Source organism: Erpetoichthys calabaricus, chromosome 6 (genome assembly GCF_900747795.2).
Source record: "Erpetoichthys calabaricus chromosome 6, fErpCal1.3, whole genome shotgun sequence".
In the NCBI taxonomy this organism is placed as follows: domain Eukaryota; kingdom Metazoa; phylum Chordata; class Cladistia; order Polypteriformes; family Polypteridae; genus Erpetoichthys; species Erpetoichthys calabaricus.
Window position 1 is genome coordinate 177,089,292 of NC_041399.2, and position 24,108 is coordinate 177,113,399.

At 36.2% G+C, this 24,108-nt stretch overlaps 1 protein-coding gene across 1 annotated transcript in view; it reads right to left on the reverse strand.

Annotated features, from left to right (window-relative positions):
- Window positions 1-24,108, reverse strand: part of dync2i1 (dynein 2 intermediate chain 1) — an 89,890-nt gene that overhangs the window by 60,696 nt on the left and 5,086 nt on the right. Inside the window, exons 2-10 of the mRNA XM_051928790.1 lie at window positions 20,985-21,038; window positions 19,732-20,686; window positions 15,404-15,468; window positions 13,197-13,313; window positions 10,544-10,612; window positions 9,930-10,004; window positions 7,678-7,873; window positions 3,970-4,072; window positions 538-667 (exon numbers count right to left, since the gene is read on the reverse strand). Of these exons, the coding sequence (XP_051784750.1) occupies window positions 538-667; window positions 3,970-4,072; window positions 7,678-7,873; window positions 9,930-10,004; window positions 10,544-10,612; window positions 13,197-13,313; window positions 15,404-15,468; window positions 19,732-20,686; window positions 20,985-21,038 (1,764 nt within the window). The remainder of the gene's footprint in view (window positions 1-537; window positions 668-3,969; window positions 4,073-7,677; window positions 7,874-9,929; window positions 10,005-10,543; window positions 10,613-13,196; window positions 13,314-15,403; window positions 15,469-19,731; window positions 20,687-20,984; window positions 21,039-24,108) is intronic.

Here is a 24,108-nt window from a genome sequence, read left to right on the forward strand (position 1 = left end):
TATAAATTAAACTTTCCGTTAGTTTTCATGTATTTTTATGTAGTTATTGACTTTTTAAACAATATAATACTTTTTCCTAAACCAAAAAAACAGATATTCGTTTTTAACTAATAACTTCATTACAACCAAGTGATATATTAGATTTCCACAACCAATAGTAATGACAATAGACTAGACTAGGATTAGCTCACGGAGATGTATGTACATGAATTGATAATTGACAGCACCTTTAAAACTTTGAATGTTTACTGCCAATTTAATTCACTGTTTTAAAATGTAAATCAAAGATGGATATTATTATACTACAAAATGCCTAGTGCTTCTCACCTATATACTAAACAATATGACATACACTTGCAGCATATTACTATAGTCCACTGCATATTGTTTGGACTAATCAAACAATTCTTGTGCAACAGCTAGATATCAGATAAATACAGCATACAAGTCTACACAGGCCATTCTGAAACAAATGCTTAAATTGGCTTTCAGACATTGCAATAGTAGAAATTAAAATAACAAAGAAACCATGTTAACCTGCTTTGTGTTTGTTGTGCCAAAGTTTCTTATGTACATGTCATATTCATTTAAAGGTGGTAAATCCAGCAAAGAAAAATTCACTGAAAAGTCAAGATCAATCAGGCGAAGTAACTCAGTTGTACGTTTTCTGAAAAACAGAATTTGTAAAGGTAAATTTACAAACATACATATTAATGAGAAAAGAATTTAGAAACCATTTTATGAATACATATATTATATACTTAAATCCTTTTAGCTATAAGTTTACACATTATGTAAAATTATTTATTTTGTTACATTAAACACTACAACAGTTAACATTTAACATCTGAACATTCATTTTAATATTATGGTAAGAAAATTAGGATTCTCAAACTTTAGTTGTCTTCCTGCATTAACTGTAACCACTGACAGGTGTAAATTTTCCTTTGTTTCAGTCATTCACACTTGAATGTATAGAATCATGTTGCATGATTTACATTCTATTAAGCTACACCTCATAGAAAAGACATATGTTCAAGAACAAACTGATTATCATGTGTATATAGCAAAATTATTTCTATTACCCAAAGTGATTTGCTGGTATAATCCAGAATTTACTCTTGGCTAAACAGGTCTTCAGAATGCAGTGCAGTCCTAAGTCATTACACTTCCACCTCCATTCTGAACATTAACAGTAAGATACTCTTTGTGGAATTTGGCATTTCTTTTTCATCAAATGTAACAATTCTTATTAATGCCAGAAAGATGTACTTTCATTATGTTCATCTACAGAACTTTCTTAATAGTACTGACTAACTGCTTCAGAAACTGGAACTGAAACCCTGGCCCAAGCACAGTTTGCATGGAATTTTTACATTCACCCTGTGTTTATGACTTTTGTTCTACTACCTCAAATACCCCTCACATTCTGAAATAGTACAGTTTAGATTGACAGATGACTCTACATTAGCCCTGTGAGAGCAAGTGTGGGTACATTTTTTAAATTATCATCTATTAGACTGATGCTCTGTCTAGGGTTGGTTTCTATCTTGCACTCAATGCAGCCAGAATAGACCATAGCCTCTGGGAACCCTTAGTTGGAGCAAGTCAAATCAAGTCAAGTTGGGGAGCATGCACTGTACAGTGCGTTGCCGCACCCACTACACAACGAAACAACTAGGGATCTCAGTTTGTAATACCCCAGGTCCAGTTCCACCCTCCGGAAATGACCCTCTATCTGCCGCAGCCAGGTGTTATGTGGGCGGTCTGGTATAGCCACTCGGGTCCCCAACAATGAGGATCTTACGAGCTGGATCACGCTTGGAAAAACGTGCCACATTCTGTAACTGACTCTCCCTCACAATGCAGGTAATGTGCCTCATTCGGGACTCCATGAGCAAGCGCTCATTCGACACAAAGTCAAACCAACGGTACCCAATGATTTTCCACAAAGACACAGTACCAAAGGAGTCCAGTCTTCGTCTCAGGTCACTGGATAGCGTCCATGTCTCACAACCATATAGCAAGGCAGGAAGCACCAGGACTCAAAAGACTTGGACCTTTGTCCTTTTGCATAGATATCGGGAGCGCCACACACCTCTTTCCAGCGACCTCATGACCCCCCATGCTCTCCCAATCCGTCTACTGACTTCATAGGAAAAGTCACCAGAGACATGAATGTCACTGCCCAGGTAACTAAACCTCTCAACAAGGTTAACACTCTCTCCGCAAACGTACACACTCCTGATGGCTGTGCCCAAGAGTTCATTAAAGGCCTGGATCTTGGTTTTTATCCAGGACACTCACAATCCCAGACACTCAGACTCCTCGCTCAGTCTCTTGAGCACCCTGATCAGAGCCTCCATTGACTCCGCAAAGATCACAGCATCGTCAGCAAAGTCAAGGTCGGTGAACCTTTCTTCACCAACAGATACCCCACAGCTGCTGGACCCCACGACCTTGCCCAATACCCAGTCCATACAAGCATTGAACAGAGTAGGAGCAAGAACACACCCCTGACGAGCCCCAGAATCAACTGGGAAAAACACAGAGGTCCTGCCTCCACTCTGCACAGCACTCACAGTACCAGTGTACAGGCCGGCCATGATATCCAGCAACCTTGAGGGGATCCCGCGAATCCTCAGGATGTCCCACAGGGCAGCTCGATCAACGGAGTCAAACGCTTTGCAAAAATCAATAAAGGCTGCAAAGGAACTCTGTCGATATTCGCATTTACGCTCCATGAGAACCCTCAGTGCCAGGATGCGGTCGATGGTAGACTTCTTAGGCATAAAACCAGACTGTTCTGATCACTGATAGGTGAGCAACTGATCACAGATCCTATTGAGGACAACCCTAGCAAGGACTTTACCCAACACCGAGAGCAGTGTTATCCCCCTGTAGTTGCTGCAATCCAGGCGATCACCCTTCCCTTTCCACATAGGGACAACAAGTCTTGTTTTCCAGTCAGTTGGGATGATGCCAGTCTCCCAAATGGAAGCAAAGATTGCTTGCAATGCCAGGAGGACAGCCTTACCACCAGCCTGGAGAAGTTCACCCCGGATACCACAGATCTCTGCAGCCTTTCCCCCCCTCAACTGGTTCACCACTTGTGCAGTCCCAGTGAGATTGGGTGGTTCACAGCTAATTGGAGGATCAGCCTGAAGAACCGTGGACCCAGAGATATCCAACATCCTAGCCAGAGGATCAGCTTTGAACAACTGCTCAAAGTAGCCAGCCCAGCTGGTCACAACTGCAGTGTCATCCGTAAGGACCGTTCCATCAGCTACCCTGACTGCGACTCTCCGAGGAACAGATTCAGATGTGTGTAATGCTTCGATTCCTCTGTAAGCAGGACGTGGGTCACTAGACCACAGATAGTGTGTCACTTGCTCACAGATTCCTCTAACAAACGCCTCTATATCTGCCCTCAGAGCCCTCCCAGTCATCCCTCTCAGCTCCCGGTACAGACCAGAGCTGCCATTGAGCCGTGCCCTACGACTCCTCTCGATGATATCCAGGGTGCCCTGTGAGATGAAACACCTCCTTCTGGGAACACCGGTAACACCAACACAACCCTCAGCAACCTTCAGGGTCTTGTCACGGAAGGTCTCCCGCATCACATTAGGATCAGCAGTCGTACCCAAATCTGCAAGTTCCTCACACAAACTGTGTGCAAACTCATTAGAAACAGCCTGGTCTTGGAGTCTGGCCAAGTCCAGGCTCATTTTCCTAGTAGTTGGTAACCTACTGGACTTAAGCTGGATCCTAAGAGTAGCAACAACAAGTCTGTGGTCAGAATTCTGACCACTTGTTGCTACTAATTGGAGCAAGTAGCTTTGAAAAATTATTTAATGAATGTGTGTATATAACTAGACACTCTTTAATATTATTGCAAGGTTATATTTCATTTTAAAGGATCAATAAACCTAATTTTTTGACAGCTCTATGACCTAAGCATATACTTACTTTTGTTTACTAGCAGCTTTTTGGTTGACTTCACGACGTTTTGCTGCAACAAAGTCAATGAATTTTCCACGATGACTATCTCTACCTTGAGTATCTGATCGTCCTAAGAGAAAAACAAATTTAAATGTAGAAGAAACAAAACAGTACTAAAGTTTTTTAATTCAGATTTTAAAATTATTAAAATAGACTGCTTTATATCTGCCACAAAACTAATGATTATAATGCCTTTAAAGTTCTTCATTTTCCTTAGTAGAGATGGACCAACAAAAAAACTACCTTGCAAAAGGAAATTAACTGCATTCTGTGGAAGCAGGACATGCTCTCAACCTATATGCGGTACTAACAGCAAACTTTACAAGACTATAAAGGAATTGCTGTAATGTAAAAAAGCAACTTTTCCTCACATTTAGCCCAGTGATACTGGATTAATATCTGTGTCTATAAAATACATCTATCCTTCTAACTAAAATATTGATAAATCCATTTTATGTACAAAATCAGAATTAACACCTCTCCTGCAACAAAACCATATTCTTCAAAAGGTCGAATGTTAAAAACAGGATTCCGAAGCATTTTCATGTGCTAATTTATTAGATGGACTTGAAGGAAAATAAAAGTACACAATTGGTTTCTTTAAGGACCCATTCACACTTGAGCATTTTAACTTTCAGGCATTTGTTTGCCATTTTTAAAGCTTTTTAATTGCCCTTTTGCAAGTATATTTTAAGCATGATTACACATGTTGAGTTCATCTGTTTGTAGCAAAGGGAGTCAAGAGGATAATTATGGTCTATTTATGAAGCAGAAAGCATCCTGAAAAATTCCTGGATTACATGAGTGTATTGACAATCACTTTGAAAAAAATTATTTCATTGGTAATTAACTCAAAGGAATTAAACTTATGTGATATTCATGTACACTTAACCCTACAAGAGCTTATGGATAAATTTAACCAATCCAGTTTAGGGTCACAGAGAGAGTGTGCTCCATGCAATTCAGTAACAAAAACCCATTATTGAATAATCTGTTTAGTTTTAATTTAGAGATTTGCTAAAGATATTTTGAAACTGTGTGATCTGATGAAGTAGCAACCAATGTTCACTGGGGGCTCAAACTGGAGGTGAAAAGGGAGAAGGCTGTTATTCATGAAGGACTAAACGTATTACTGACATTATTTCCATTATTCACTATTAAAACAGGTTATAATACTCAGTGAAACATACTCACTAATACCGATTAATCTAGAAATGCACAGGCAGATCATGCAAACCCCATACCTTTGGTGCTGTAATGAAGGCATGAGAGCTCTGTGCTACCCCTCCTCGTATATGTTAAAACCTCTGTCCTAAACTTTAAACTGACTAAAACTAAATGTATATACTGTATAACTTTTGTTGCATTCTTGTCACTTGGTTGTAAACAAATACCAGCAACACTTACAAATATATTTTTTTGTTTAGTTTCACTGAGCGGCTTCGCTCCTGGCTCATCTAGGAACAAGAGTGACTTCTTGTAGAACTGTTTCAAAAATGCCCTTTCTTTTCTTTTACCAGCATTTTAGGAGCGTTAACATTGATTTCAAATGAACAAGTGTTTGGCTGAAAACTGCTACATACAGAAGTTTTCAAAGCCACTTGCTTCGAAAAATGCTTGAGGCTGATTTATATTTCTGCATCAATCCTAGGCTGTAACTACACTGTCACCCATGTAGCCTACACGTCACGTCAACATGAACCCTACGCAGACCCCAATGACAGCAATCAGACAGTTTGGTAACCAGTATTTCTTCAAAAGCATTTTTATTCGTATTCTGATTTAGAAGACGGTGAATGTATGAAAAAGTGAAAAATGTGAGGGTCAAATACGTTTGCCTATGGAAGAAAACGTGCAGCAGGAAGAGCAGTGATCTTGGAAGGCAACTGATGGCAACTAGCTTTCAGGTATGTGCCTGCAGTGCAAAATAACACACAAGTATAAATAGCTTTCAACAGAGTAGCCTATGAAAAAGCTTACACACATAGCTACAATGTTGGCTTGATGCAGAAGTATAAGTCAGCTTTAAGATGTGAATGGTGTCAATGAAAAATAACGTGAAATACTTTTTCAAGCAATTTAAGTATGTTCTGGTCCAGTGCAAAAATGCTAGAAAAATGCTTAGTTGTAAATGGGCCCTAATAGTGGAATAAAAATGACTTTATGTATCGTTAATAGGATGTATGAGTTATGGAGTTACCTGCAAATAAATCACTCTAAATTTGAATTGATATATTTGTTCTGTTGCTGTAATATTTCAGAAGTGTGAGTAAGGTGTAAGGAATCAAGCAATTCCACACTGTATCATCTACTCTTTAGGTATTCAGACATTGGTAGCACCTGCACCATGCTACTTCAGGTCAGGTATCCCTCCATGGACATCCAAAAAAGGCAAATGGGGACAGGGCTGACCCACTTACATTCTGTCTTCCACTCAGATCAATACCTCAACAGTCACTTGTGTTTCATGTGCAAGCTTGCATTAGCAGACATGACTACATGTAGTATCTTGTTCTGGGTGGTCCGCTATTCCATGACTGGAAAGAAGTTCTTGTTTAACACGCCACAAAAATGACACTCATTTACTCTGCTTGTATAATTAGTTTGATTTTAATTGTTCTCAAGTTATTTTCTGCACCTTGAAGAGCTAGTGTATATATGAAATGATGTATGGGTCAAATCGTGTTCCTTATGGATTCAGTACAGTACACTGTATTCTATGTTCTAATACAGAACAATCCCGTATTAGAAGGGATGAGTGGTGTGTGTAGATGAAAACCACTACCAAGAAGCAACAGAAGAAACAACCAAGTGCTGTTAATAGACTTGGATTCATTTGGTGCTGTTTCATTAAGTATGAAGCATGGTCAAATTGACCAGATTAAATCAGCACATTCTAAGGGCTGCATTTAAAAAAAATTAATCGGAGAAATGTTTAATGTGTTAATGGCAGACTCAGGCATCCTGAATGGGATTATATGGTTTTCAGAATATGAGGTGATACTATATATTCATAAAAATATTAAAACCCTTGGACATATTCTCATTTTACTTAGATTTTTGTGCAGCTACTCAGCCATAGAAACCCATTTCAGGTCTTGACAAACAGATGTTGTGCTGATGTTGGCCTACCACTTTGTGGCTGAGCTGTTGTTGCTACATGCTTCCACTTCACAATAATAGCACTTACTGTTGACTAGGACAGATCTAGCAGAGCAAAAATGTCAAGTACTGACTTGTGCAAAGGCAGTATCCTATAACAGTGCCACACTTGAAAATCAGGTCAGCCTAAAGAAACTGAGCTCTTCACTATGACCCATTCTACTGACAGTGTTTGTCAATGGAGATTGCATGGCTATGGCTAGGCACCCATTAGTAATCACTGTGGCTTGAACACCTGAATTCAATAATTTAGAGAGGTGTCTACATATGTTTGGCCATAAAGTGTATCTCCCAGACTGACACCAAAGGGAGGAGGAGACAGGGTAGCCTCCAATATAAGTAGAGCTGCAAAATAAAGACATGTGGCGGTATAATTCTGGCAGTAGGTCAAATTAAGCTTATTTAAATAAAGACTGTCTAAATTAACCTGTCAAAGATTATGTTAAACAGTGTGTTTTATTGCAAAGCAACAAGTAAACATGGAAAATACTCCGAGTTTAACAATTTCCATACCTTGTTGTACAACCTCACTTTCTTCCAGTTTACGTCCTTGCTGCCCTATTATAACCCGTTGATTTTCAGCATTTATTGCTCTTTGGATGTCTTCAATTTCTGTATTCTTGACAGGAAAATTGGCTTCTGCCTCTGGTGATGGATCTTCAAAATCTTCATCGTTGTCATCCATATCTTCAAAGTCATCATCATAATCCTTCATTATAATAAAAAAAATATGCAATAAAATAATGTCACATTATCTCATCCATTCTTTCATTTAAAGCAATTATCCACAATCCATTATCCAAGATTATATATTTTTATGTTATTTTCCCATGTACTTTGTAGTGGTGACTGAGAAAAAAATTTTAATTTCATGTTTTCATTCAGAAAAGAGAGAAAAAGGTTTATGAATAACAGAAGTTAAAAGTGACCAATGCTGTAAAATGTCAAACAATGTGAAAAGTATCCATGTTAAAAAAAGGAAAAAAAAATCTTGTTACTTGTGTCGCATAACCCAAGTCAATTATTTAGTCATATGCACAAAACATGCAGAATGCATGCTTTTTTGCTAAAATGTTGTTAAATAGTTACTTGAAGACAGGACACTTGACCAAAAAATTCAAAACACTGGTGCAAGAATTATTACAAAAAAAAAAACAGAAAATATGACCACATAACTCCCATTCTCAAGTCCTTACACTGGCTCCCAGTGAAACTTAAGGCTGATTTCAAAATCCTCCATTTGACTTATAAACCCTAAAATATCCATGGCCCTGTATGCTTATATGAACTTAATCATTACTTATAAATCAGAACAAAAGTCAAGATGTCAAGATGACAGTCTACTTAAGATTTCAGAGATTAATAAAGTAATAGTGGGAGGTTGAGCTTTTAGTTACAGGATTCCGAAGCTGTGGAATGATCTGCCAACTAATATAAGCAATGCCCCATTCAGTCTCAGCTTTTAAATCCAGACTGAAGACTCATTATTACTTTAGTCTAGTCTACTGTGACTAGAGCTGGTGATTAGCTATGCATATTGCATTTCATTTTGTAAGTCAATTGTACAGAAATATAAAACATACAATATTTTTAAGTGGCTACTAACCCTTCTATATTCTGTTTCTCTTCTCAGTGTCTGCATGAGGCACTTGGTGCCATTGCTTTACTGCTAGGCTAAACTCCAGCGCATGGGAAAATGATCTCAGAAAAAGGACTGTTGGAATCACCAACCCTCTCATCAGATCTGATGGCCACCACAGACCCCACTATAGAAAACTTGGGGTTGGTGGTTTTAGAGGTGTGGTTGTACGCTGAGGTCTTCAGGACTGTGACTTTAGCTTAGCCTTTCTCTTTTACTATTTTAATCTACTTGGTTGTTAACTGACCATACTTCATCAAATAATTAATGGACAGATATTGTTGATCTCCATTTACGTTTAATCAGTTTATGTCTTATTCTCTGTGTATTTTATAAAATCTGTATTTATATGTGTACCAGTACTGTATTTAATAATCAGTAAAATCTAAACTTGTATTTTAACTGGGAATTGTTCACAGCAATCTCGAGCCTGCACTCAATGAAGAATGCTACACAAAAAAAAAAATAAGTTGATGCTGTTTTCCCATTTATTCCAGGAATTTTTTTCACATCGTTTACCATTGGTCAGCATTAGGCACTTTTGGCTTTTATTATGTTTTAAACTTTTTTCTCTCCAGTCTGCATGAAAATATAAGATTTGATTTTTTTCTCAGCCATCATTACAAATTACTGAGGTAAGTAACATATAAAAATATTATTTTGGGATGGAGTATTCCTTCAGGAAAGATTGCAAAAGTTAGATCTGTTGTAACAATTCAAGATCGTGAATAACTAAAACATTACATTAATACACTCCTAAAAGGACTATCTCAGAAAGGCATAAGATTGACTGTAGCTAGTTCAAATGCATCATCAAGAATAGCAACCACTCAAAAAAGAAAACCTAAGCACTTTTCATTGGTATTTTTTATTGTTACACTGTTGCTGGTATCCTTTTTGAATTAATTTTAAATTTTGCTCCTTCTTATATTTTTGAGTGTCTATCCCCATGCAGTCCTAATTGGTATCTTAAGTTATCTAATGGTGGTTTGCTGGAAGTGTTAGGCATAAAATAAGTGGCAAGGCAGCTCTGTGTACTAAAAGTTAAGTTTGTTGTCAGTATTAAAGTAATGAAACAAAAAAAGAATAAAATTTAACAGCAAAGAAAATGTTTGTGTCTGCTTACTTCAAAATCATCTTCATAATTATCATTTGATTCTTCATAATCTTTCTCCACAGTAATGTCTTCTTTCTCTTCCATCTAATAAAACAGTCATTAAAATATATCAAAACAGCTCTCGCAAATTGGTTTTGGTGAATTTTTTAACTATTGGTAAGATCTGGTGGAAACTATAATTTGTTTTTTCCACATACAAAGTAAATATTGTTATATATTGTCAAAAGACAACTACTCATCCATTCAACAATTTCATGAATTTCTCCCACTACAGGATCACTCCATGAAAATAAAAAACATCAAAAGTGTCCACACTTTTTAAATAATAAAGTGATGACTAATAATACAGTGAAATGGTGGAAATGCAATACCCAATTTATATTTACAGATTGTTTTACTAATGCAATAATATTGTACTTGCCTCACAGGAAAAATTACAACATTCTGAAATACTATATATTTTTCCTAATAGTAATGTAATTATTTTATAAAATTGTATAATATTCTTGACTTGGCCAAAAAGAGAAACATATCTCTGCAGAGGAAAAAAAATCAACACTGTCTTAAATGTATTATTTTACAAGTGTTATGAAGTTTAATATTGCACAGAATACTGTACTCACTGGTTCTTCTGTATCACTCAATCCCTTCTCATTTGATCTCCACATTGACAGCTGCCTTTGAGAACTTAGCTGCGCGGTTACAGAAAAAAACAGAAAAAATTATCTTTATAGTCATGAGAGAATGGAGTTTATCCTTGTAGGATTAGATATTAGGTGCATACCAGTCCTACATAAGTTAACAGTCCATCACAGGGCACACTCACCCATATATATCAAGACTCACTTATAAAGGGCCAAATGTTTAGTTGCCGCCTAATCATGCATGCATATCTCACGAATGAGAGAAGATTAAAACTCATGTACACATGGGAGAAGAGGCAAACCTCTCAAACAAAGTGACCTCAATTAATCTGTGAAAAATAATTTAAAAAAACACAGATAAGTAATACAAGTTTAATGAAGGATATTTATATTTTTATATTACTGAAAAATATACAGAATAAAGACAAATCTTAAAACCACAGACAAAAAAAAGAGCATAGCCATTATCATTAGTGTCTCTTAGACCTCTTCAAGTAAGAGACAAACTTTCTTAACTTATTTTCCAGTTTGGTTTTATCATATCTCTTGCTTGGTTCTATTACTTGTTTCTGTTCTGGACTTTTAATTATGCAATTTTCTTTCATACGGTGCCCTCCATAATGTTTGGGAGAAAGGCACACTTCTCCTTGATTTATCCCTCTGCTCCACAATTTAAAATTACACAAAGCACAAGCTGAAGATGGCTGTATTAGAGGCTTGGCAGAGCATCATCAGAGAAGACACTCACCACATGGTGATGTCTACAAATTGCAGACTTCAAACAGTCATTGCATTCAAGGAATATGCAACAAAGTTCTAAATATGACTGCTTTAATACACCTACCATTACTCTCTCCTAAATATTATGGTGCCTTGAAATGGAGGAACCGTGTATAAAAGTGTTGTCCTTTCTACATATTGTGACCAAAATGTATATAAATACCTTAAAAGCAAAGTCTGCAATGTGCAGTTTAATCACGTCTGAATTGTTTGATTTGTAAATTTAAACTGTGGAGCAGAGGTAAACCTAGAAATATGTGTCTTTGTCACAGAAATTATGAAGAGGCACTAAATTTATTTCACCAGCTTATCCAGGGCTGAAAGGGAGTACAAGACAGAGAACCAAATCTGGATAAGACACCAGGGCACATTTAGGCGCACACCTACACTTGAGACACACACTTCCAATTTGGACAAAAACTAAATGCAACAAGCACATCTTCAGGTATAGAGGAAAAAAAACTGAAGTACCCAAAGTACAACTCATCCTAACATTTGAAAAACATACAAATACAATCCAGACCGTGCACAGATAGAATTCAAAACCAGAATTCTAGCTGTAGAGCACTGTGCTCCTTATAAACATTCATGTCATATATCTTTCATCTGAAAAGAATTTCACATTGCACAACTATTTTTATGTTGTTTAAAAGCAAGTTTTATCAAATTACTGTTTCATATATCAAAACTCAAGAACAATTTACATCAATTTAACTGTGGCAAAGATTTAACAACATTTTTTTTTTCATCAATGATGGGAGCAAGAATGATATCCTTCCATTGTAAAAACTGAATTAATATGTATTAGGTCGACCATCACTAATCCATCAACCAGTAACCTGGTTACACTGCTAATCTGGACATAATTTGTGTGAGCACAATTTATAATTTCCCAAGTCTGTGCACCGATTTGCCACTACTGTTTTGGTGGTATTGGTTGCAGCATCATCTGTTGGGATGAACTTGCAAACACTGGCAAGTCATTCCTACTTGTTTATTTTTACTGCATTTATTATTATAACCTGCTCATATTTAGTCCCAGCCATGGACCAATGCATAAAGGAAGTGCTTCTCACAGTGCAAAATGCAATCACTGTATATTGTCCATAAAAGATAAAGGATAAAACTCAAGAGTGGTGTGTGCAGGTGCAATGTGCCACTTCTCCAGACCATTTTTTTCCTGGACTCTTTCCCACAAACACCTTTGGCAGTCAGTGTAATGTTCCTTAATAACACGCCAGTCTGGTCATATAGATTCTCTTTATTAACAAGTCTGTAAATGTCGAAAAACACGATCATTGTTCTCATGATGCCCAATATGACCTGGCATGCTTTTTTTAACTTTTCAATAAATAAATAAATGAAGAGGTCATGCACTCAGTTATAGAATAAATGTTAGAAATATATGTCTCAATCAACATAGCATAATTCCACTTGGCAGACTGATTAGGAAGACCACAGACACGCAATACCTAGCAGCATAGTAGATAAATACATCTTACTCCTGTGTTATTGACTGTTTCCAGAAATGTTTGCCCTCCCTCCCCCCAAATATACAGCAACCGACTGTGATATTGCAAATGTATTTATTCTGCACCCCCACACAGCCAGAAACAGATAACACAACAGACTCCCTATGATAAAATATGGAGTATACATTTGTTCTAATAATGCTGCATTTCCTTACGTGTTTTATAATTAAAGTTGCTATAGCTAATTATTAACATTGCTAAAGGATTCTGCAGTGGATTTTGAAGATAACTATAAAAATGTTCAAATTTATCATTTCATTCCCAACAACCACTCTTGTTAAACTGTTATTTCTTTGACCTCTGCATCTTTGATGTGTTACCTTGGGACTATTTACTTCAGCCTTTGAAGGCAGTTCTTCTGAAACTTCTTGCTCAGAACTCTTTTTTTGCCTGTGCTTCCTCTCTCTTCTATGATCCTTTCTGTCGTGTTCTTCATCCTACGAGGCAAAAGACATACCTCTACAGTTTATTAATAAAGTATCTAATCCCAATCCAGCATACTGCTTTTCAACTAAGCCATTAGTTATAGCTTGCACTATACAGCTTGCTTCTGGAACTGTTGTATGCATTTAGTAATACACAACAGTACTGTATATGATTCATCTTTACAGGAAATGTAGAGGTTTAGTACAGATGAATAGTTACAATACCTTTATTTTTTTCTTCATTTTAATTTAGTTTTCCATAGTAAATTAAAGTAATTAATTGTTGTAACAGAACCATTAATAAAACAAAATTCAAATATCGGCACAAAATCATTTGCAATAATTATATAACCAACAAAGAGTCATTTCTGTGGCCTTAACGGTCAATGAAATTCTATCCAACAATGTGCCACATGAAATAATATGCTTTTGGAAAAAAAACATTAAAAAATGAGAGCAATTTGTGGAAAAAAATAAATATTCAATGCATCAAACCTGCAAATAATCTTTTTTTCACCTTAATGGATTAAAACAAAAAAAAAGAAACACGTGGGTAATTAGTGAAGAAGCCCAGAAAATCTTTACTCAATAAAAAATATTCCAGTTAATTGAACATGAATTGTTCATTGTGATTTTTATTATATCAGACAATTTGGCAATTCATGGCCTGGTGAGTTCTAATACTTTCAATCAAGTCACTAATTGCTTGCCTTTGTCTACATTAAAAATTTGTCCTAAATTTAGTTTGGCCCAGGACTTCAAGAACTTTCATATTACAGTAATCCCTCCTCCATCGCGGGGGTTGCGTTCCAGAGCCACCCGCGAAATAAGAAAATCCGCGAAGTAGAAACCATATGTTTATATGGTTATTTTTATATATTTTAAGCCCTTATAAACTCTCCCACACTATTATAAACATTTCACGCACAATTATACAGCATAAACCCTTTGTATTCTCTTAGATATTAGGTAAGATTCGTTGAAATTATGTATGTAAAAACCTAAATATTATTTTAAAGATTTCGAGCGTCTCCGATATCACATATGTTACAGCCATTACGACAGACAGGCCACCAGCAATAAATACGTACAATGCAAGAAAAATTGTATACAGTAAAATGTGTGTACAGTGACACTAAACTATGTACATGTAATAAGTACTGTACGTAAATAATTAATTATGGTTACTCACCAACAATGACACGACGACTTGTCCGATAACGATGAGTTTAATTTTACTGCACAACAAAGGATAGCGTTACAGCTCTTCTAAAGGAGCCTCTTCAGGCGACTGTTTAGCACCGCAGTTGTTCTTTTTCCATCACTCTTCAATCCAAATCCCTAAAGCAGATTCCATCCAGACTACTGCCTTATCACGTCCACTTGCAACTCGTTTTGCGCCCTGGTTAAAGGACACTGCGGCCGTAGATCTTATATGCTTTTCCTCCTTTTTAAATAAAAAGAATCGTGGACTCATTGATGCTGTAATGGTGTCCTGCAGCGGTGTAGCTGTTTCCTTCCTTCAACATATCCAAAACTTTTACCTTTTCTGCAATTATTTGCATCTTCTGTTGGCGCTTGGACACGGCTCCTGAAGAAGTAGCACGTTAATGCTGAATGAGTGAGATTAGACTTCCTGGTTAATGCAGCACTCCGTCGCTGAGCCAATCAGCAGCACACAGGAACTTAACCGCATGCTCTGATTGGGTAGCTTCTCAGCCATCCGCCAATAGCGTCCCTTGTTTGAATTCAAATGCGTCCCTTGTTTGAATTCAAATGTGCAAATCAACTGAGGAAGCACACGTACTGTAGACCACAGACATCCGCGAAGCAGTGAAAAATCCGCGATATATGCTTACATTTAAAATCCGCGATGGAGTGAAGCCGCGAAAGACGAAGCGCGATATAGCGAGGGATCACTGTAGTGACAGTATAGTGGTGAAATAACCTAAATGGCAGGTATGAAAAGAGTGTAGTATTATGTTAAAAATGTGGAAAATAATATGAATTAATCATAGTTTAATAGCAAAGCAAATGCTAAACAGAATGTCTTAAAAATATGCTGCTGCTTAATTGAAATGTACTGCTATTATTGTACATACCTCCGAACTTTTTTCACCTTTATTCCTTTTTTCTTTTTGTCTCTTCCCTGTTTCTTCATTTTCTACGTTACAAGAAACAAAATAAAATTGTGTGTTAGTTATGTAGATCTATTCGTAGTATGCTGTGAAACTTACAAACAAAAAAAAAAATATTCATACAAACACAGATCTTCAGGATGACAGAATAAGGTAGCCATGTTATAAACTCAAATTTTATTTATTTCACTTAGGTAAAGAAAACAAAACATGTTGTGAAGTAATTAAAACAAAACATATTGTACTGTATCACTATTACTCTGGCCATCACCAGTCTAAAGTCCACTTCGACCTTAAATTTCCACTTCTGTCTCCAGTAATACTTCCAAAATAATACTCATTTAATCTATATAATATTTAATAATATTACACGATATTATAGTACCTGTTTATCAGTAAACTTGTTCAGTATTTGTCATCTAGTAAATCTTAGCATTGAGGACATTTCAAGAGGTCACAAAATAAATGGAAACCTTGCAACAACATGAATAAACTTCAACTAATTACATTTTCAGTACAACAATTAAAATTTAGGATAATGTGGGGTTTTTTTCTATTAATTAATTGAAATTATAGAAAAGTGGTCTTAAATTTTAGAATTGTGCTATTACAGGAACGTATTACAAATCCATAGCTATAAAGAAAAATGCACACCGATACCAGATGTTGCTAAATGAAATTCAAGTATGATAAATGCACACTTGAAGAATATGTTCACTATTTAATGTTTTTGTTTTACAATTATAGTGTGCCCTCATTTTCCCTAGACACTTGCTTTCTTAAGTGAAACTGTATTTTACAATCTGATTAGATAAAAGCACTAATTCCCTGAACAGTTTATTATTAATGTCAATACAGCATTAGTTCAACCATGACACTCTTACTATTTAAGAAATAAATGTGGGTGTTCTCTTCTTCTCTCTTATACACTCTTGATTACCTATTTCACAGACCTGCAGACTCCCATATACATTTACAGTATGTCCACCCTGAATAGGGAAGGTTTGATCATTAATTTGGTTTAGCTGTAGCACCACTAACTGGCTAAAAACTTGTTAGAATATCCTGACAGGAATAAGTTCTCTCTCTGGTTTCACCATTCATATTCTAAAATATAATGCTTTACTGCTATATAATCTACTAGACTGTTGATAATCAATTGAAACCCTACAAATAAAAATGTTGGGATTACTGAAAAGTTCAATAGAATGTATAAAAACACAATTGTTTTTGATTTTTTTATCACATTCTTCATTTACACTGTTTTGGCTATATCATCATTTTGCACTAAATAGATTCACCTTTCATTTCAAGATTTTTTGAAGTTATAATTATCAATTTCACATTATTTCCAGATTTGTAATTTATTAATTTGTGATTTCATGCTTCAGGGCAGTTTTAATTAGCCTAGTCATTGCTGATGTGGATTTTGCATGTTCTTCCTGTGTTTACAGATATTTTTCTCAGAATCATTCAGTTATTCCTCCCTCATTCTCCAAGACATGGGTTTTAGGTTAACTGGTGATTCTAGATTGGTCCTGTGTGAGCGTGGATGTGGGCCCTGCAATGAACTGGTGCCCTGTCCACGACTGTTTCCATCCTTGTGATCAGTTCTGTCAAGAAAGTCTTTACGATCCAGCAATGCTGAACTGAATTAGTGACGCAAAGAATATTATATTACAAGGTGATATTGCTTAAATGAAAATTGGTGCTGATGTTTGTTCTTATTAACAGTACATCTCTATTAAACAAAAAAGTGCAAAAACACTGAGGTGACATTATTTCCTACTTTAATTTATTTTCATAAACACACCTCTGACTTTAATATTTTGTGAAAAGACTGCTAACATATTCTTAAGTTTCAGATTTTGCGCTTCAAGTCTGTTATATTGCTTGCAACTGCAAGCTGCCCTCAGGAAGAAGCATGTTTTATGACATTACTAAATACACTTTCACTTAACAGAGCAAGTGAAGTGCATGGTAGCATGTATTGATTGGGAGGAAAAAAATTCTATTTCAAGAATACTTAACTTATCTTTAAGTGGAAACTTTAACTTAATAATTACAATGAAGAAAATAAAGGGGTTCTATGGTATCCGCACTGAAACAAGAATGGATCTCTTCCTCTGTTAGCTTGTGTTTTGGAAGAAATGTTTAGCCAATAATATGTCACAAGATAACTAGAGTTTGTTAATTTTGTTAAATAGTTGAGAATTGCTTTTACTTCAGGAAAACTTACCACGACCATCACTCCTAACTACAGTCTCCAAAATATTTGTTTAGTGCAAATCCAGCACTGTCATTAATTCTCCAATTAGAAATAAAACTATAAATATTCTGACCACAAATCTATACCATCGGACAGCATTTACTGTTTAAAACAATTACGGTGAGACTGGAACATTAATACCTGCTACAACACCTAGAAATTACTTACTAACATGAGGCTGTCAGGTTTCGAATTAGTTACTATTTAAGAATGGACACATGTGCCTGTTATTACTTAGTTTTAAACCCTGGAACCATGCACTAAAAAGCAAAAACAATAACCATTAAAATCAAATACAGGTAGTTCCATTACAGTCTGGAAACTGGTCAAATGTCTCCTTAATAACTAGTTTAAGGGGTACATCTGTAAAGTGTGCAGACTATAAATAATGAAATCCAATAATGTATTGACAAAGAAGTGTTATCTTAAACCTTTGTGTATTCTCATGCCTGGCAACGTACTGTACTTTCTTTAAAGATGTCACTGAAAGAACAGGATCTCTTAGTAGACAATGCTGCACAAATGATGTTATGCACTGATTTCAATCCATAGGAAATATTATGACCACAAGTGTTCTTACTGAAATTAGAATATCTGTAAGCATTCAGAAAAAAAAATGCAGTTACTGAACAAATTATTAAGCATACTATACTAATGCTGGGTAGGGCCTTCTTTGGCTCTCAAAACAGCTTCAGTTCTTCATGGCATGATTTGATTCAATGTTGGAAACACTCCTTTAAGATTCTGGTGCATGTTGGCAAGATTGCATTACATAATTTCTGCAGATTTGTCAGGTGCACGTTTATACTGCAAATCCCCCATTCTAACATATATCAAAGGTGTCCTATTGGATTCAGATCAGGTGAATGAGAAGGCCACTGAAGCAAACTGAACTCACTATCATGTTCATGAAACCAGTTTGAAGACTTTTGCTTTGTGACATGGGAAACTGTGGCCATGAAGGGACGCACATAAACAGCAAAAATGCTCAAAGAAGCAATGGCATTCAATCAATAGTTGATTCATATTAATGGGTCAAAGTATGCCAAGATAACATTCCCCACTCCATTACACTACTACTACTGTTGACACAAGGCAGGTTGGGTGCATGGATTCATGCTGTTGGTGCCAAATTCTGACCCTACCATCTGTATGCCACAGTGAAAATTGAGATTCATCAGATCAAATTTTTCCAGTCTTCAACTCTCCAGTTTTGGCAGCTTTCTGTTCTTAGCTAACAGAAGTAGAACGTGATCTTCTTTTGTTGTAGCCCATTGGCCTCACGGTTTCGAGGTGTTATGCATTCCAAGAAGCTCTTCTGCTAACCACATTTGTACAGAGTGGTTACCTGAGTTACTGTAGCCTTTTTGTCAGTTCATACCATTCTAGGCATTCTTCTCTGAATGTTCTCATCAACGAGGCATTTCCACCCACTGAACTGTCACTCACTGGATGGTCTTTGCACCATTTTGAGTAAACTCTGAACACTGTTGAGTATGAAAATTCCACAGCAGCAGTTACAAAAATACTTAAACCAGCCCATCTGACATCAACAATCATGCCATGGTCTAAATCACTGAGACCACATTTTTCCCATTCTGGTGTTTGATGTGAACATTCACCAAAGATCCTGACCTGCATCTGCATGACTGTATGCTTTGCACAGCTGCCACATGATTGGCTGATTAGATAACTGCACTGAGAAGCAAGTGTACAGGTGTTCATAATAATTTGCACATTGAGTGTGTATGGTTTTCAGGAATTAACTGGAAACAATAAATTATAAACAGCAAAATGTCATATTGAATAATGTATATATTTATCTATTTTCTGAACATGCTTATCCACTATGGGATTAAGGAAATCTAGAGTCTGACCATAAAGCAGGAACAAGCACTAGACAGGCCAGTAGCACATCACAGGGTCCTTAAGTGGTTCTTTTTTTCAAGCCCTATTGTACATTGTCTTAATTTGTAACCTTTAGCTGTAAAATAGCATTGTTTAAGAAAAAAAATATTAATACCTTTTTCTGAATATTTGGAATGGTCTCTAGATCTTCCATCTCTTTTTTTTCTGTCCTTTTCCATGTCTTTATCATCGTTATCTGTCTCTTTTATGCGATCTTCTCGATAATTGTGTTCTCTTTCTCTGCGCCTTTCCTTTCTCCTTTCCCGTTCAAGATCTTTCTCTTTCTCCCTGTGTCTCTCTTCTTTATCAGTATCTCTTTCAGGCTCTCTTCCTTCAGTTTTTCTTCTCTCTCGGTCCATGTCTTGCTCTTTTCGTGCTTCCCTATCACGGTCTTTTCTTCTTTCTCTATATTGATCTTTCTCTCCATCTCTCTCCTTTCTATGAGACACCTCACTCTCTTTTCTTATATCCCCAGTATCTTTACGTTGTTCCCCTTCTCCCTCCTTTACCCGGTGTTTCTCATAATCCCTCTCCTTCTTTTGCTCTCTATCACGATCTTTTTTTCTCTCCCTATCATGGCTTCTCTCTCTCTCCCTGTTTCTCCTTTGTTCCTTCTCCTCCTCTTTTCTTCTTTCTCGGTCCTCTCTATGTTTCCTCTGATCTTTTTCACCCTCTTTTCTCCTAGCCCTCTCTCTGTCTGTTCTTTGCTCTCTTTCCCCATCACCTCTGTCACCATCTCTCTCCTTCCTTCGCTCTCTGTCTCCCTCTCTTCTCTTGTCCTTTTCTCGTTCCCTATCTCTTAGTAAATTTTCCTCAATGTCCTTTGCTTTGCTTCTATGCTTGGCGTCCCTTTCCATTTCCCTTTCTCTGTGTCTCTCTTCCTTTCTACGATGCTTTTCTTTATCCTCATCCTTCTGTGTTGTCCTCTCTCTGCTTCTATGTCTTCCCTTCTCTACTTCCACCCGCTCTTTGTACCTAAGCTCTCGTGCATCCATGCCATTATCATTTATTCCTTCTTCGTTTCTCCTTGGTTTGCTTGTTTTCAGTACATCAGAGTCATCCTGTGCTACCTAAAAATAAACAAATAGTATAACAGTGTGACAACCAAAACATACCAACAAGTGTAACTGAGGTAAATACATATTGACTGACTTGAAAATCACAATGGAATAATGACAATGTTTCTGAATCTACCTGAAATTCTATAATGATTATACAGAATGCCAAAAAGTATGATTTGGCAGCTCTAGACTTGCCCTGATAATAGGCACCTGTTTCCACCTGCAAGCTTTATATGCCCATACACAATTCCATTAGAAAGAGAGAGTTGGCAAAGTCAAAGAGATATTAGTGAAAAACACATCTTACTCTAATGTGCCTCTTTAATTCATCTGGCCTCCATGTGTCTTCTTTGGTTCGTCTCTATGGAAAAAAATAGTATGAAAAGATTTATTTGTAGCTAGCAGACCATTTTAGGGAGCATGATCAAGCCATTAAAATCAAAGACCTTACAAAGTCTACTGTAGAACACTTCACATCGCCGATCATTTCCACACTGATCTTTCCATCTGTGTTCTTTCACAGGGCATCAAAAACACTTTTCAAAGAAAAACAGAAAAAGCTAAGCTCATTCTAACCCTGGGATTCCATATTGTTCCAGGCTTCAAAGAGTGCATTTTCACATACACATATGTGTGATATGCATATACACAAAACCAGGATAAGATATAAAAACCGGTTAAGGCAGAAATTTATATATTCAAGTCCATTTATGGAGTTCTACTTTGGGAAAATGCTCCAATGTAATAAAAATGCACGAAAAATTACACATCATCAACTGTCACTGTGGAACCTAAAACAAGTATTGAGTCTGTGACTCCCAAGCAGTGTAGGAAACATTACTTTTAATTTAGTTACATTACCCATTATTTAGAAAAAAAGTAATTTGTTATATAGTTACATATTGCTAAATGAAATGTGTTACAAAACAGCACATTACTGTTTTTTATTTTTTCTTTTGGATGAAAAACTGCATATTAGACTGTCAACCATCTGTTTTTAATCTTAAGCCTATATATCAGGATTTGAAATTATTTTATTAAATTGTATGGGAAATCCCCCTTAAATTTAACACAAGGGAAGATTTCAGGCTCTGTGAGGGTCAAAAATCCACAGTTTAAAAAGTAATTTAATATTTCAGAATTTTCTGTAATACCAGAACTTATTTTTTCTGATGTTTACAGTAGTTTATAACATTTCGAATAGACAAAGTTATCATCCAGTCTTGTAAATAATTTGTTATTTCTGCTATTTTAACTCTATACAAATAATAGTTTTATTTTATATGTAGAAATTTCCACTCAGATTTATCCAAAAAGCCAGACCTGCCATGGGGAAAAAACATCAGTAGAATAATAGAAAACAATGTAAAGAATGTAAAATAAAATATGCTAAGAATAATACACATTTTAAATTTATTTTCATCCTCTACCATATTGTTTTTCCTGTCCAAGTATAATTTTATGTGGCTTTAAGAGAGTTGAGCAGATATAAGGCTATAAGTATGAATGTAGTTCATTTGAGACATTTAGTTGAAATATTGTTTAACATATTCATAGATTTGGCGACAAAGTAGTGAACAATGATTAAACTGCCACTTTACAGATCTAGCATACTATGTAAAAATCCAGCATCTGAATGTCAATAATAACGTCAATAATGCAATAAGATGCTGCAGATGTTCTATCAGACAGTTGTGGCGAGCGCCCTCTTCTACGCAGTGGTGTGCTGGGGAGGCAGCATTAAGAGGAAAGACGCCTCACGTCTGGAAAAACTGGTGAGGAAGGCAAGCTCTATTGTTGGCATGGAGCTGGACAGTTTAACATCTGTGGCAGAGCGAAGGGCACTCAGCAGGCTCCTATCAATTATGGAGAATCCACTGCATCCACTTAATAGTATCATCTCCAGACAGAAGAGCAGCTTCAGCGACAGACTGCTGTCACTGTCCTGCTCCACTGACAGATTGAGGAGATCGTTTCTCCCCCAAACTATGCGACTCTTTAATTCCACCAAGAGGGGTAAACGTTAACATTCAACATTATACATAGTTATTGTCTGTTTTTTCTGTTTTTCACCTGCATTGTTATCATTCTTTAATTTAATATTATTTATTGTATCAGTATGCTGCTGCTGAAGAATGTGAATTTCCCATTGGGATTAATAAAGTATCTATCTATCTATCTATCTATCTATCTATCTATCTATCTATCTATCTGTCTGTCTGTCTGCATGGAGTCTGCATTTTCTCCATGTGTCTCTGTGCTGTTCTGCTGGGTATACCAGTTATCCTCCTACATTTTGAAATCATGCATGTTTGGTTAAATGATCCAGTGCAAGTCTGAGCATATCTGTTAATGGACTTTGTGATAAACTGGTGGACTATCCATGAATTCTTCTGCATTGTACCCAGTGCTGACAGTATAGGCTCATTTCCTGCCCCATGAATTAGAATAAGCAGGTTTAAGAATGACTAGGACTATTATTAGTTTGCCAATGAACATAACACATTTACTCTGATATTATCATGAACTCTTACCAAAACCAAAGGATGTTTCTAAAAGACCATAAGAGAAAAATAAAGGTGAATTGTTTTATCATGGGGAAAGGCAGCCTACAAAATACTTATTTTTCTGATGAAATCTCCTCCTTTTCAGAGTTAGATGGCTGCCAATTTCTTGAAAATTATGCATGTGCATTCTTTCTTATTTGTATGCATGTGTCACTGAATTTACTTTTCAAATTCAGGTTTAAAGGCAGCAATTGCTTTGTCAAATAAAAAGGAGCAAAACTGAACACGAATTCACTAAACAATCCAAGTCTACTTTTGGAATTTTTGTTCTGATTTTAGCACAAGAATATACTTCAGCCTGTTTTTAGCTTTCAATTTAGCAAAGTTTAGTTGAGTTTCTGCTACATCTTAGTTTAAGCAAAGGGCACTGTGCACCGTCTTTGACTCCTGCTTCGCAGTTTCACAACTCTACTGAACACAACGTACAGAATAAATAATATTTTAATTCATAAAAAACAAAGTAAACACACTTATAAAATAGTAGGCGCTGAAAATTCTTGCAAGAACAAGAAAAGATTGCTTACCAAATAAATATGTGTGGGAAATTTGTGCTTTAAAAGCAAGAATTTGCAGAAACTAACTAATTTGTGTGGGAGATCAGAAACCCCACAACGAATTTCAAGCCCTGGATATGACACCTCATGAAACTGACCTGAAACACAGTCAAACATGATAATTTTCTTGTGTTTTATAAATACATTTAGTCCTTCATGTGCTGCGAAGTAAATAACATCCATTCCCTTTTTACATCCCTGACCTGGTCCCCTGAAGATTTAATATATGGACACTGGCTGCTGCGTCACCTGGTCACACCGTTTCAATATATCTATAGCAAACATCTGGAATAAAACTAAACTGACACTT